Raw genomic sequence first — 14143 nt, 5'->3', positions numbered from 1 at the left:
TATTATTTATCATACTGATTTTATTTATATTTTTTTCCATATGATTTGTGAGTTGAAACCATAAATGGACATCCCTACTTTTTTTTATGTCATTTTTTTTTAATGTAATTTTTTTTCTCTAAAATTTTGAAATACATTTTTATTTGATATATTTCATAAAAAAATATTTGTATCATTTTTCTGTGTGAGCTGTAATATTTGTGTGTTATCTGTAGGCTAATTTTGTGTGATCTGGAGGGTCAGAGTGTGTGTCTGTGAGCTTTATGGTTAGAGTGTGGGAGCTGTAGATTGTGAATGTTTGTGAACTGTATGGGAGTATGTGTGTTTGTGAGAGCTGGTGGGTCAGAGTGTGTAGGCCTATGGTATGTGATCGCATACATATGTATAATGTGATGGTTGCTTACCAAATAATTTACCGTTCCTTATACTACTCAGCTCTGGTGAAAAATGTGATACACATCTAAGTTCTGCCTGTTTGGCTCCCCCTAATGTAGTGCATGCGCAAAATGACCAACGTTCGAGACCAGAAGTTAAAGGGACACTGAACTTAATTTTTTTCTTTTGTAATTCAGAAAGAACATGCAATTTTAAGCAACTTTCTAATTTACTCCTATTATCAATTTTTCTTCGTTCTCTTGCTATCATTATTTGAAAAAGAAGGCATCTAATCTTTTTTTTGGGTTCAGGACTCTGGACAGCACATTTTTATTGGTGGATGAATTTATCCACCAATCAGCAAGGACAACCCAGGTTGTTCACCAAAAATGGGCCGGCATCTAAACTTACATTCTTGCATTTCAAATAAAGATACCAAGAGAATGACGAAAATGTTATTAATAGGAGTAAATTAGAAAGTTGCTTAAAATTTCATGCTCAATCTGAATCACAAAATAAAAATTTTGGGTACAGTTTCCCTTTAACTAGTGATCCTCTTCTTATTGATCAATTAAAAAGCACTGTGACAATGACGTCATTGTTAGGTGGAGCTGAGTGGCCATTTCTAACCGTCAGAAACAAAGATATTTATTTATATATATATATATATATATATATATATATTTATTTATTTTTTTCTGTTGATGCCACGTAACGGTTGCAGGAGTGCAGAAGGAAATTAATCAATAGATCTAAGGTATGGCTTAATGTTTACATAGGTGTAGACTGTCCCTTTAAGTATTTTATATAACAATCTCAAAATATTTACTATCCCTTTAAGCTGCAAAGCACTAAACAAGGTGCACATAATGTGTAAGAGCAATTATGTGCACCTTGTTCAGTGCCGTGCATCTTAAAAACTAGAAAAAATATTCAATTCAATGACAAGAAGTATTGGTGCTGCCTGAATGTAAAAAGGTCATGTCCTAATTACAGGAGCTCCCACCTGAAGGACTCAGGTCTGGGAGTTTCTATAGAAGCTCACTCAGAGTTATTATCCTATTTACCTTGTTCCTGTCTCCAGAGAACAAACATACTTACCTAATACCTGTGTATGCTCACCTTGCTTCAGAGACTAAGCATACTTACCTGGTACCTACATATGTTCACCTTGCTTCTGAGACCAAGCATACCTTCCTTGCTTCTGAGACCAAGCATACCTTCCTTTATACCTGTGTATGCTCACCTTGCTCCAGAGACCAAGCATACTTATCTGATACCTGTGTATGCTCATCTAGCTTCTGGGACCAAGCATACTTATCTGATACCGGTATATAATCACCTTGCTTCAGAGACTAAGCATACTTACCTGGTACCTGTGTATACTCACCTTGCTTCAGAGACTAAGCATACTTACCTGGTACCTGTGTATACTCACCTTGCTTCAGAGACCAAGCATACTTACCTTGTACCTGCGTATAATCACCTGGTTCTTGAAAGCTAAACAGTCTTGCTTTATACCTGTGCCTGCTGTATTTATCTAGTATCCTGTGGCAGTCTCACCAACATTACTGGGTATCCTGTGCCTGCTGAGTACCCTGTGTCTACTATACCAGCAACAGCCTTACTCAAACCAGCTGTGTCTTCTGTACCTATCTGGTATACCGTGGCAACCTCACCAACATTACCCGCTGGGTATCCTGTGCCTGCTGGGAAGCCTGTGTCTACTATACCAGAGACAGCCTTCTGTACCTATCTGGTATCCCGTGACCTGAAACCTCATATTTTTGAGCCTTTATAACTTTTTTCGTGCAATTTTTTTAAAATAATTTTTGTTAGATGGTGTTATTATGAGTGTAACTGTACTTGGTAATGTATTTTTTATGTGTTTTGTCAAAATTAAACGTTCATGATTCAGATATAGCATCCAATTTTAACCCCTTAACGACCGACGACGTGCAGGGTATGTCATCCAAAAAAATACACTTAACGACCGAGGACGTACCCTGCACGTAGTCTGTCTTGGAATGTGGTGGAAGCGATCCTGATCACTTCCAGCCGCTTTCCAGTTATTACAACAATGCCTCGATATCGAGGCACCCTGCAATAACCCTCCTTGGCCATCCGATGCAGAGAGAGCCACTCTGTGGCCCTCTCTGCATCGGACATCGATGGCCGCAATCGTTGGTGGGTGGGAGATGACGTGGGAGGCGTGTGGGTGACTAATGATGGATCCTGTGATGCACAGGGGTGGGAGCGGGTGGGAACCGCTACGCTACAGAAAATGTTTGTAATAAAAGTGGGAGAGAGGGGGGAAATAATTTAAATAAAATGGATCTAAGGGCTCTGGGAGGGGGTGGGGAGTTGGTCTTTGGGGGGGGTAGCTACACTACAGAAAATAAAATAAAAAGAAAATCTTTTATTGTAAACTGTGTACTGGCAGAGACCTGTTTGGGGGGGGGGATCAGGGAGGTTGGGGGCTAAGAGGGGGATCCTATACAGCAGCATATGCAAATATGCTAAAAAAATTAAGATGGCTTTTATTTTAGTACTGGCAGACTTTCTGCCCGTACTTAAGATGGCGGGGACAATTGTGGGGTGGGGGAGGGATGAGAGCTGTTTGGGAGGGATCAGGGGGTATGATGTGTCAGGTGGGAGGCTGATCTCTACACTAAAGCTAAAATTAACCCTGCAAGCTCCCTACAAGCTGCCTAATTAACCCTTTCACTGCTAGCCATAATACACGTGTGATGCGCAGCGGCATTTAGCGGTCTTCTAATTACCAAAAAGAAACGCCAAAGCCTTGTATGTCTGCTATTTCTGAACAAAGGGGATCCCAGAGAAGCATTTACAACCATTTATGCCATAATTGCACAAGCTGTTTGTAAATAATTTCAGTGAGAAACCTAAAATTGTAAAACATTTTAAGTTTTTTTTAATTTGATCGCATTTGGCGGTGAAATTGTAGCATTAAATATACCAAAATGGGCCTAGATCAATACTTTGGGTTGTCTACTACACTACACTAAAGCTAAAATTAACCCTACAAGCTCCATAATTAACCCCTTCACTGCTGGGCATAATACACGTGTGGTGCGCAGCGGCATTTAGCGGCCTTCTAATTACCAAAAAGCAAAGCCAAAGCCATATATGTCTGCTATTTCTGAACAAAGGGGATCCCTGAGAAGCATTTACAACCATTTGTGCCATAATTGCACAAGCTGTTTGTCAATAATTTCAGTGAGAAACCTAAAATTGTGAAACATTTTAAGTTTTTTTTAATTTGATCGCATTTGGCGGTGAAATGGTGGCATGAAATATACCAAAATGTGCCTAGATCAATACTTGGGGTTGTTTACAACACTACACTAAAGCTAAAATTAACCCTAGAAGCTCCCTACATGCTCCCTAATTAACCCCTTCACTGCTGGGCATAATACACGTGTGGTGCGCAGTGGCATTTAGCAGCCTTTTAATTACCAAAAAGCAACGCCAAAACCATATATGTCTGCTATTTCTGAACAAAGGGGATCCCAGAGAAGCATTTACAACCATTTATGCCATAATTGCAGAAGTTGTTTGTAAATAATTTCAGTGAGAAACCTAAAGTTTGTTAAAAATGTTTTGAAAAAGTGAACAAGTTTTTATTATTTGATCGCAGTTGGCGGTGAAATGGTGGCATAAAATATATTAAAATGGGCCTAGATCAATACTTTGGGATGTCTTATAAAAAAAACAATATATATATATATATATATAGCAAAGAATGGGTTTGTGATATCAGCGCAAATTAGGTGTAAGTCTCAGAAAATTCCTATTAAAGAATGCTAATATAACACTATGCAGCCCCAAATTACCTATTAGGACTGTGGGATCCCCAAACCCCACAATCCTAATATAGAGAAAATATTGAGCCAAGACAAAGTAAAATATGAGGGGCGCTCAGTGTGAAGAAGAGTGTATGTTGACAGAAACTGGGTGGTATGAACTCAGCCGAGAATATTGTCAATAATCGCAATAAGCACAAAAGAAAGTGGGAACAATGTATCAAGTGGTATAAAAAGTGTTCCCACAGTTGGTAATAACCAAAAGATTGAAGGTCGGAGGGGTCTAATTGTAGTCGCTATAAATTGTTACAATATACAATATTAGACTACGATTCAAATATGGAGCACACGATAATAAACCATAAACAATAAACACTCATAGATAATATATTGTGCAAAAGACCCCAAGTGACAAAAATACAAATGAAATGCGCAAAGTACAAGTGTTAGACACACAAATAGTGATAAAATGACAGTCCTTAGATGATACTAAGTAGAAGTGGTGAGAGTCCCAAAACTGTGTGGCACACTTTCCCCTCAGGGGATTCAACTTACTCTCCTTAACCTCAATCAGTATGAGGTAAGTGTCGCACAGGGTAAGTAGAATGAGCTCCTTCGTGGTATCAGGTGTCCACCGGCTTGGAAATGTCTCCCGGCACCTCCGCTCACATATATAAATGAGAAGAGAGAGAACAGTAATAGTGCAACCCTGTTAAATGAACAGTACTGTGCACAATCAAACTTTAAGAATCTTACTCACACAGTACAACCTCAGATGTATATGAGGTATTTTATTAGCATCAATGAATAAAACCTAGATACATTATATCCGCTATTGCATTACAGCTCCTGCGGTATTCATGTAAATAGCAGTCACTATTACAAACTGTGTTAAAAGCGAGTTCTTTTCAGAATATCCACAGTCCAAACTACCGTTATCTGGCATTGGCTGTGTGGTGTCACTGATCAATGGTTAAGTCAGGGGCCCCACAATTTCTAGTGGCGGCCCTGGGTACAGTAAATGAGTAAGAGGAAAATTACAGCTAAACACAAACACCGCAAAAATTTAAAAATAGTCTTGGTCCCAAATGGACAGAAAATGGAAAAGTGCTGTGGTCATTAAGGGGTTAAACAAATTTACAATTTACTTTCATTAACAAAATGTAGATAATATTTTTATATTTACACTTTTTAAGTCACCAGCTGAACATGTGCAAGAATTTGCAGAATATACGTGTATGTATTTGTGATTGGCTGATGGGAAGTCACATGATACTGGAGGAGTTGGAATACACATAACTTTGAAATTTGTCAGAAAGAAATCTACAAAACATTTAAATATCAGACTAATTGCTATTGCATTGTCTTTTTTATCATGCACTTGTTGATTCTGCAAATCTACTGTATTTGGTGGCGTGGAAGTCTCCTCCAAGGTGAATTACTGCTTATTCTGCCAGATCAGTTTCTCCTTCCTGGGTTTTTAAAAGTTAGGCTTCAGTAGAATAATATACATATATATATATATATATATATATATATATATATATATATATATATATAAAATGTGTGTGTATATATATATATATATATATATATATATATATATATATGGAAAAACATTATTTTACTTTAAATATTACTAGCCCCAAGGAAAAAAGTTACTAGTCCTCTCAGTGTTAAACATAAGAAAAAGCCAACATTCTTACTCATCTGGGACTAGTGCAAAATATTTTCCAAAATTTACCTTTTTTTATTTTTTAACATTTGCAACCTGTCGTTTCAGGTGAAAGACCCTTCAAATGTAATCTCTGTGGAAAAGCTTTTAACCAGAAGGGGGCACTGGCGACTCATATGGTTAAACACACTGGTGAAAAGCCCCATGCATGTGGTTTTTGTCCTGCAGCCTTTTCTCAGAAAGGCAATCTACAGTCTCACATACAGCGAGTTCATTCAGAGGTAAACAGAGCCATCCTGTTAATGTTCATTTTCAGGCTATGATGTATTCAAAGTATCAGTTGAAGATGATGAACTAATGAGAAGTTAATGTTTTCACATTAATCATTCACTTGTCTCTGTCCTTTATAACTCAGGTGATTCAAGTTAGTTAATGCAAGTATTGCGTGCTTTGCTTGCTGTTCTATTAATATATACATACATGCAGGGCTCAAGAAATATCACTATTGCTTACTCAGTGAAAAAAAATACTGGTTAGAAAATCAAGGTATTTTAGACAAACAAAAGCTTAATTTATTTTTCTGTTTTTTGAAAATTTATTTATGCAATTTTAAGCAACTTTCTAATTTACTCCTATTATCAATTTTTCTTTGTTCTCTTGCTATTATTATTTGAAAAAGAAGACATCTAAGGTTTTTTTGGTTCAGTACTCTGGACAGCAGTTTTTTATTGGTTGATGAATTTATCCACCAATCAGCCAGGACAACCCAGGTTGTTCACCAAAAATGGGCCGGCATCTAAACTTACATTCTTGCATTTCAAATAAAGATACCAAGAGAATGAAGAAATTTTGATAATAGGCATAAATTAGAAAATTGCTTATAATGTCATGCTCTATCTAAATCACGAAAGAAAAAATTTGGGTTCAGTGTCCCTTTAAAGTTTAAACAATCAACATTCTGGAGTACTGTCCCTTTAAGTAACTTTTTTATGGCTCATACCCCTTGTTCAGACTCATCAAATATGCAAGTAATATCACAAGAAAAGAGAGCCATTTGAATAAACTGTCTATTCAACTGGCATTAAAGGGACAGTATTCTGAAAAATTGTTTTTCTCTTAATTTAAAAGGCCACTAAACCCAAAATCTTTCTTTCATGATTCAGATAGAGAACAGAAATTTAAACAACATTACAATTTACTTCTATTATTTATTTTGCATATCTAGATATGCTTTCCAGCAAAGAATATCAAGAGAATAAAACAAATTAGATAATAGAAGTAAATTAGAAAGATGTTTAAAATTGCATTCTCTTTCTAAATCATGAAAGAAAAAATGTGGGTATTATGTCCCTTTAATGTATTTGCAATGACTTGTTATACCACCTGCAGAGTGTAAAATGTGTGAGAAATTGTATTTTCAGGTTTATTTGTGTATTTGAAATAGCTGGTTTTGTGCTTTCAAACTACAGCCTATTAAAATGGGTTGAGCTTGCAGGTAATCTCCGATCTCATTATGTTATCACTTTTATATACACACACATGCTTCCTTATCTTATATTTGTTTATTTTATAATATGTAAAATCATAAAAATATCAGTACTCACTGGAATTAATATTCAAAATAGTTTATTACTTACTAGCTACAGTTGTATCTATCTTATCATGCATTTACCCTGAAATAAAAGTTAAAAAATGATGTATTAAAGTGATGGTAAACTCTCCCCTTTTTAAAATCAGATCTGGAATGTAAGCGCTATTTTAGATGGGGTTTTATTCATCATGTGCAATGAAGATGCACTATAACTTAGTTATTAATATAGATATGAAATTCAAATACCCCACGTTACACCACCCACTTCAAAAGTCAATTTTTAGGTCAGCTAAATGATTGAATTACTCTCCAATCAATGCTCTAGCTACAACAAAAGTACCATATGAGGAGAGCGCTGATTGGACAACAATTCAATCTGTTAGCTCACAGAAAATTTTACTTTTGAAGTGGGCGGAGGAGCATGCAGTATTTGAATTGCATATCTCTATTAAAAAGCATGTTATACTGCATCTTCATTACAGCTAATGAATTAAACTTAATCTAAAATAGCGCTTACATTCCAGATCTGATTTTAAAAAGGGGAGAGTTTACCATCACTTTAATCTGTTTTGTATTTCAGTGAAAGCTGATATTATATTGTCTGTCTGTCTTACTGTCTACCTATCTATCTATTTACACACACACATATATATCATAAAACACTGAGCTGTGCACATTTAATTAAAGGGCCATAATACCCAAATGTTTAAACACTTGAAAGTGATGCAGCATAGCTGTAAAAAGCGGATTAGAAAATATCACTTGAACATCTCTATGTAAAAAAGAAAGATATTTTACCTCAAAAGTTCCTCAGTAGCCACCTCCCATTGTGAAGGATTTCTAAGCAGCATTTTAGTGTGTTTGTCCTGGGACATCTGAAGGGACTAGCATCGTGCACTCTCATATTATTTCACCAATCAGGTAAAGGAAGTTTACTATGAAATCTCATGAGAGTTAAGTCAAATCTCATGAGATCACAGTAAGAGTTCATGACCTCAGCACTGCTGATGCTGATTGGCTGCTGTTCATTTCTTCATTTTTTTAAATTTTTTTACCTGCAGCTGGGAGCAGCTGAGTATAACTTTTTACACAGAACTTACTCTGCTGAGCTGAGGAAATTGTGAGGTAAAATATCTTCCTTTTTTACATAGAGATGCTCAGGTGATATTTTCCTGTCAGCTTTTTTACAGTTATACTGCATCAGTTTCAAGTGATTTAGCATATGAGTATTATGTCCCTTTAACTGACTACAAATTCAAGCCTGTAAATGAATTTTCTTTCCTATAGCATGGCGAGTCCACGACTTCATTCCAATTACTAGTGGGATATTCAACTCCTGGACAGCAGGAGGAGGCAAGGAGCACCCCAGCATAGCTGTTAAGTGTAAGTTCCCTTACCCATAATCCCCTGTCATTCTCTTTGTCTTTGTCAATTGAGGATGTGCAAAGATGGTGTCTGAAGATATTTAATCCTTTATAGGTACTTTTCTCTGAAAGCAAGGATTGGGGCTATGCTGTGTCCATGTCAATCTCTTAAGTAAGAGTAATGGTGGCTATTAGCAGTTAGAAAGCGGCTCGGTTGTCTTTGCTTTATTGCTAACATTTTGCTACCCCCTTTACAGGAAGCCAGGGTTGCTTACTCTGTTCTTTCTTTGTCTGCAGGTCCCTGACAGATGTTGGTGAGTCCGTCATACCTGACACACTGCTTCTGCCCTGCAGCCGGATCCACAGGTAAGTGCTTTGTCTTCTAGGTATTGAGGATTAGCACTTCGGTTTAATTTGTGGACATTTATGGGACATAATTTATTCTCCATGAGTTGGAGTAATTTTTTGGGCAGTTCTGTCAGGGATACTGAACTGCTAGGGGTCTGTTATTTTGATGATCTCAAAATACTATGGCATCAGGCTGGCTCTGAGACTTGTGATGGCTCTGGAACAGTAGGGGGTTAACATCTGTATTTTTTCCCCTGTGTTAGCATATGAGAGTGTGTTATACTATGTCATCTGACAGTTTATGGCGCTGTAGTTACTTTTTCGCGACTTCCTAAAGTTTTGGCGCACTTGTAATACCTTTAATGTCCTCTGTCACGTGACGTATTTGCGCTTCCGTTTTTCCGGCTATACTGCAGCCGTTTCTTTTAGTGGAGCGCATTGTGCATGATAGTTTCTTTTGAAAACGTGTCTATCGAACCGGAGGTTACCGATCACTGGAGTGGTGTTTTTCAGACAGCTGCGATTGGCATCTACATCTATCTGATACTAGTGGGGTTTATACTTTGGTAGCCGGAGCTGAAGTTTTAGTGGTGCCTGAATTTATTTTGTTCCAAATTAAAGAAATTCTTTATTTTTCAAAAACAGTTTATTTTGGTTTTCTGTATTACTAGTGTGAATCCTTTCTAAGATGGATACTGAATTAGAGGGTTCCAATTTTAATAAATGCTTATATTGTTTGGAGAAACAAGTTATCCCTCCTGTGTGTTTATTAATTATTAATAATTATCCTTTAAAATAAACCCCCAATAAAATGCATATACAAAACAATTAAAATGAATGTAAATTCCTAAGTTCTTTTTCTATTAGTTAACATTTATAGACACATTGAAATATATTTGTAGAAAACCAGATATGAATCAAAACTATACATGTTTAAATTATATAATATGCTATGTGAAGATCATAAAATTTACCTTTAGAACTAGCCTTATTCACAATTGAATTGCATAACCTCACCACAATGAAATATTACAGTATGGGTCACTAACTTCCAGACAACTATATTTAGGCAATTTAGCTCACAAAATATTCTATTTAACTCTAATTAAAACAGCAGAAGTTATATATATTCTTAATATAAACAGCCATTTTATATGCCAATCTGTCTAAGCTGAAACAAATTCTTTAGCAGCAATAAAGTAAATTCAAAAATATATTTATATGGCTACAGTTATAAATTACTTGGCAACAAAAGACTAACTTAAAACTATGCAAGACTATGGAAGCAAACTGAAATATAAATTGCTCTTTTACAACTCTTTACTGCAGCAATAATGAATAGATTTGTTTTAAATATTACATATATTTAGCAACCTCTTATACTTTACCAAAAATAACCAAATTGATATTCAGCTTCCAAAACCTCTTTGTTTCATCTCATATGAAAATAAGTGTATTTGCAATATGGATAAGAGGAGGTAGCCCGATTTGCTTAAAGTAACTGTATTCCACGCAATAAGTTATCAATCCAATTCATCAAAAGTCAGCCCCCCCTCTCCTGTTGCATTCAGCTTAATAATTGATGAAACAATATGGGAGGCCCTTCGGAACTAAACATCTCATTGGTCCATTTTGGGGGACACTCTGTATGTGTTCCAATAGACAATTCATTTGGCTGTCATATCATTCCAATCCCCTAGGGGGCAGCAGACAACCAGCAAACACAGTCTAATCTGCTCCCCCAACATCGCAGACACCTACGTTATATTTATTAACCCCTAATCTGCCGTCCCTAACATCGCCGCCACCTACCTACATTTATTAACCCCTAATCTGCCGCCCCCAACGTCGCCGCCACTATATTAAAGTTATTAACCCCTAAACCTAAGTCTAACCCTAACACCCCCTAACTTAAATATAATTTAAATAAATCTAAATAAATAGTCCTATCATTAACTAAATTATTCCTATTTAAAACTAAATACTTACCTATAAAATAAACCCTAAGCTAGCTACAATATAACTAATAGTTACATTGTAGCTAGCTTAGGGTTTATTTTACAGGCAAGTTTGTATTTATTTTAACTAAGTAGAATAGTTATTAAATAGTTATTAACTATTTAACCCCTTAACGACTCATGTTGTACAGGGTACGTCTTGCACAAACTGGTCTTTAAAGACCAACGACGTACCCTGTACGACATTAGGGGTTTAAAGCGCCTGGAAGCGATCCTGATCGCTTCCAGCCGCTTTCCGGCTACACTACAGAAAATGTTTTGGCTAAAAGTGGGATAGAGTGTGGTCAAATTGAATTAAATAAAAAACATCTAAGGGATCTGGGAGGAGGTGGGGGGTTGGTCTTTGTGGGGGGGGGGGAGCATTTTTTTTTTAGTAAACTGGGTACTGTCAGACAGCTGCCAGTATCCAAGATGGCTACCAATAAGGTAGAGGGGGAGGGTTAGAGAGCTGTGGGGGGATCAGGGAGGTTGGGGGCTAAGGGGGATCCTACACATCAGCTTATGTAAATATGCTAAAAAAAATATTTGAAAAAAATAAAAAAAATATTTTAGTACAGGCAGACTTTCTGACAGTACTTAACATGGTGGGGACAATTGTGGGGTAGGGGAGGGAAGAGAGCTGTTTGGGAGGGATCAGGGGGTGTGATGTGTCAGGTGGGAGGCTGATCTCTACATTAAATCTAAAATTAACCCTGCAAGCTCCCTACAAGCTACCTAATTAACCCCTTCACTGCTAGACATAATACACGTATGATGCGCAGCAGTCTTTAGCGGCCTTCTAATTACCAAAAAGCAACACTAAAGCCATATATGTCTGCTATTTCTGAACAAAGGGGATCCCAGAGAAGCATTTACAACCATTTGTGCCATAATTGCACAAGCTGTTTGTAAATAATTTCAGTGAGAAACCTAAAGTTTGTGAAACTTTTTTTTTTATTTGATCACATTTGGCGGGGAAATGTTTGAATGAAATATATCAAAATATTTCTAGATCAATACTTTGGGTTGTCTACTACACTACACTAAAGCTAAAATTAACCCTAGAAGCTCCCTACATGCTCCCTAATTAACTCCTTCACTGTGTGGTGCGCAGTGGCATTTAGCGGTCTTCTAATTACCAAAAAGCAACGCCAAAGCCATATATGTCTCCTATTTCTGAACAAAGGGGATCCCAGAGAAGCATTTACAACCATTTGTGCCATAATTGCACAAGTTGTTTTCAAATAATTTCAGTGAGAAACCTAAAGTTTGTGAAAAATATTGTGAAAAAGTGAACAATTTATTTTATTTGATCTCATTTGGCAGTGAAATGGTGGCATGAAATATACCAAAATAGGCCTAGATCAATATTTTGGGATGTCTTCTAAAAATATATATATACATGTCAAGGGATATTCAGGGATTCCTGAAAGATATCAGTGTTCCAATGTAACTAGCGCTAATTTTGAAAAAAAGTGGTTTGGAAATAGCAAAGTGCTACTTGTATTTATGGCCCTATAACTTGCAAAGAACATATAAACATTGGGTATTTCTAAACTCTTGACAAAATTTAGAAACTATTTAGCATGGGTGTTTTTTGGTGGTTATAGATGTGTAACAGATTTTGGGGGTCAAAGTTAGAAAAAGTGTGTTTTTTTCCATTTTTTCCTCATATTTTATATTTTTTTTTTATAGTAAATTATAAGATATGATGAAAATAATGGTATCTTTTGAAAGTCCATTTAATGGCGAGAAAAACAGTATATAATATGTGTGGGTACAGTAAATCATTAAGAGGAAAATTACAGCTAAACACAAACACCGCAGAAATGTAAAAATAGCCCTGGTCCTTAAAGGGCCACTAAACCCAAAATCTTTCTTTCATGATTCAGATAGAGAATACAAATTTAAACAACATTACAATTTACTTCTATTATTTATTTTGCTTCATTTTTTAGATATCCTTAGTTGAAGAAAAAGCAATGCACATGGTGAGCCAATCACATAAGGCTTCTATGTGCAGCAACCAATCAGCAGCTACTGAGCATATCTAGATATGCTTCTCAGCAAAGAATATCAAGATAATAAAACAAATTAGATAATATAAGTAAATTAGAAAGATGTTTAAAATTGCATTCTCTTTCTGAATCATGAAATAAAAAATGTGGGTTTCATGGCTCTTTAAGGGAAAGAAATTGAAAAATGGCTTTGTCCTTAAGGGGTTAATGAGTACCTAGCTAAAATAAATACAAAAGTACCTGTAAAATAAAACCTAACCTAAGTTACAATAACACCTAACCCTACACTATAATTAAATAAATTAACTAAATTAACAACAATTAAATCAATTAAATTAGTTAAAGTACAAAAAAGAACCACACTAAATTACAGAAAATAATAAACAAATTACAAGATATTTAAACTAATTACACCTAATCTAATAGCCCTATCAAAATAAAAAAAAGCCCCTAGCCTAAGCTAAACTACCAATAGCCCTTAAAAGGGCCTTTTGCTGGGCATTGCCCCAAAGTAATCAGCTCTTTTACCTGTAAAAAAAATACAAACAACCCCCCAACAGTAAAACCCACCACCCACACAACCAACCCCCCAAATAAAATACTATCTAAAAAAACCTTAACTCCCCATTGCCCTGAAAAGGGCATTTGGATGGACATTGCCCTTAAAAGGGCAGTTAGCTATTTTGCAGGCCCAAAGTCCCTAACCTAAAAATAAAACCCACCTAATACACCCTTAAAGAAACCTAACACTAACCCCCTGAAGATCGACTTACCGGGAGAAGTCTTCATCCAAGCCGGGCCGAAGTCCTCAACGAAGCCCGGGAGAAGTCTTCATCCAAGCCAGGCGAAGTGGTCCTCCAGACGGGCAGGTCCCTTTGTAACGAAAGTTCATCTTGCTCTGACCTAATGACCTTACTTAGTATCATCTGCAAAAATAGAGATGTCGCT

General features: G+C 36.3%; 1 protein-coding gene across 2 annotated transcripts in view; it reads left to right on the top strand.

Moving 5' to 3' along the window:
* ZNF236 (zinc finger protein 236) overlaps positions 1 to 14143 on the top strand; it is a 680094-nt gene that overhangs the window by 60612 nt on the left and 605339 nt on the right. For both annotated transcript variants that reach the window (XM_053714849.1, XM_053714848.1), the window contains exon 6: positions 5986 to 6158. In XM_053714849.1, coding sequence (XP_053570824.1) covers positions 5986 to 6158 — 173 coding nt within the window. The remainder of the gene's footprint in view (positions 1 to 5985; positions 6159 to 14143) is intronic.

The sequence above is a fragment of the Bombina bombina genome, chromosome 5, assembly GCF_027579735.1.
Source record: "Bombina bombina isolate aBomBom1 chromosome 5, aBomBom1.pri, whole genome shotgun sequence".
Classification (NCBI taxonomy): Eukaryota; Metazoa; Chordata; class Amphibia; order Anura; family Bombinatoridae; genus Bombina; species Bombina bombina.
Note: the sequence above shows the minus strand (reverse complement) of the source record. Positions and strands in the feature narration are given on the sequence as shown.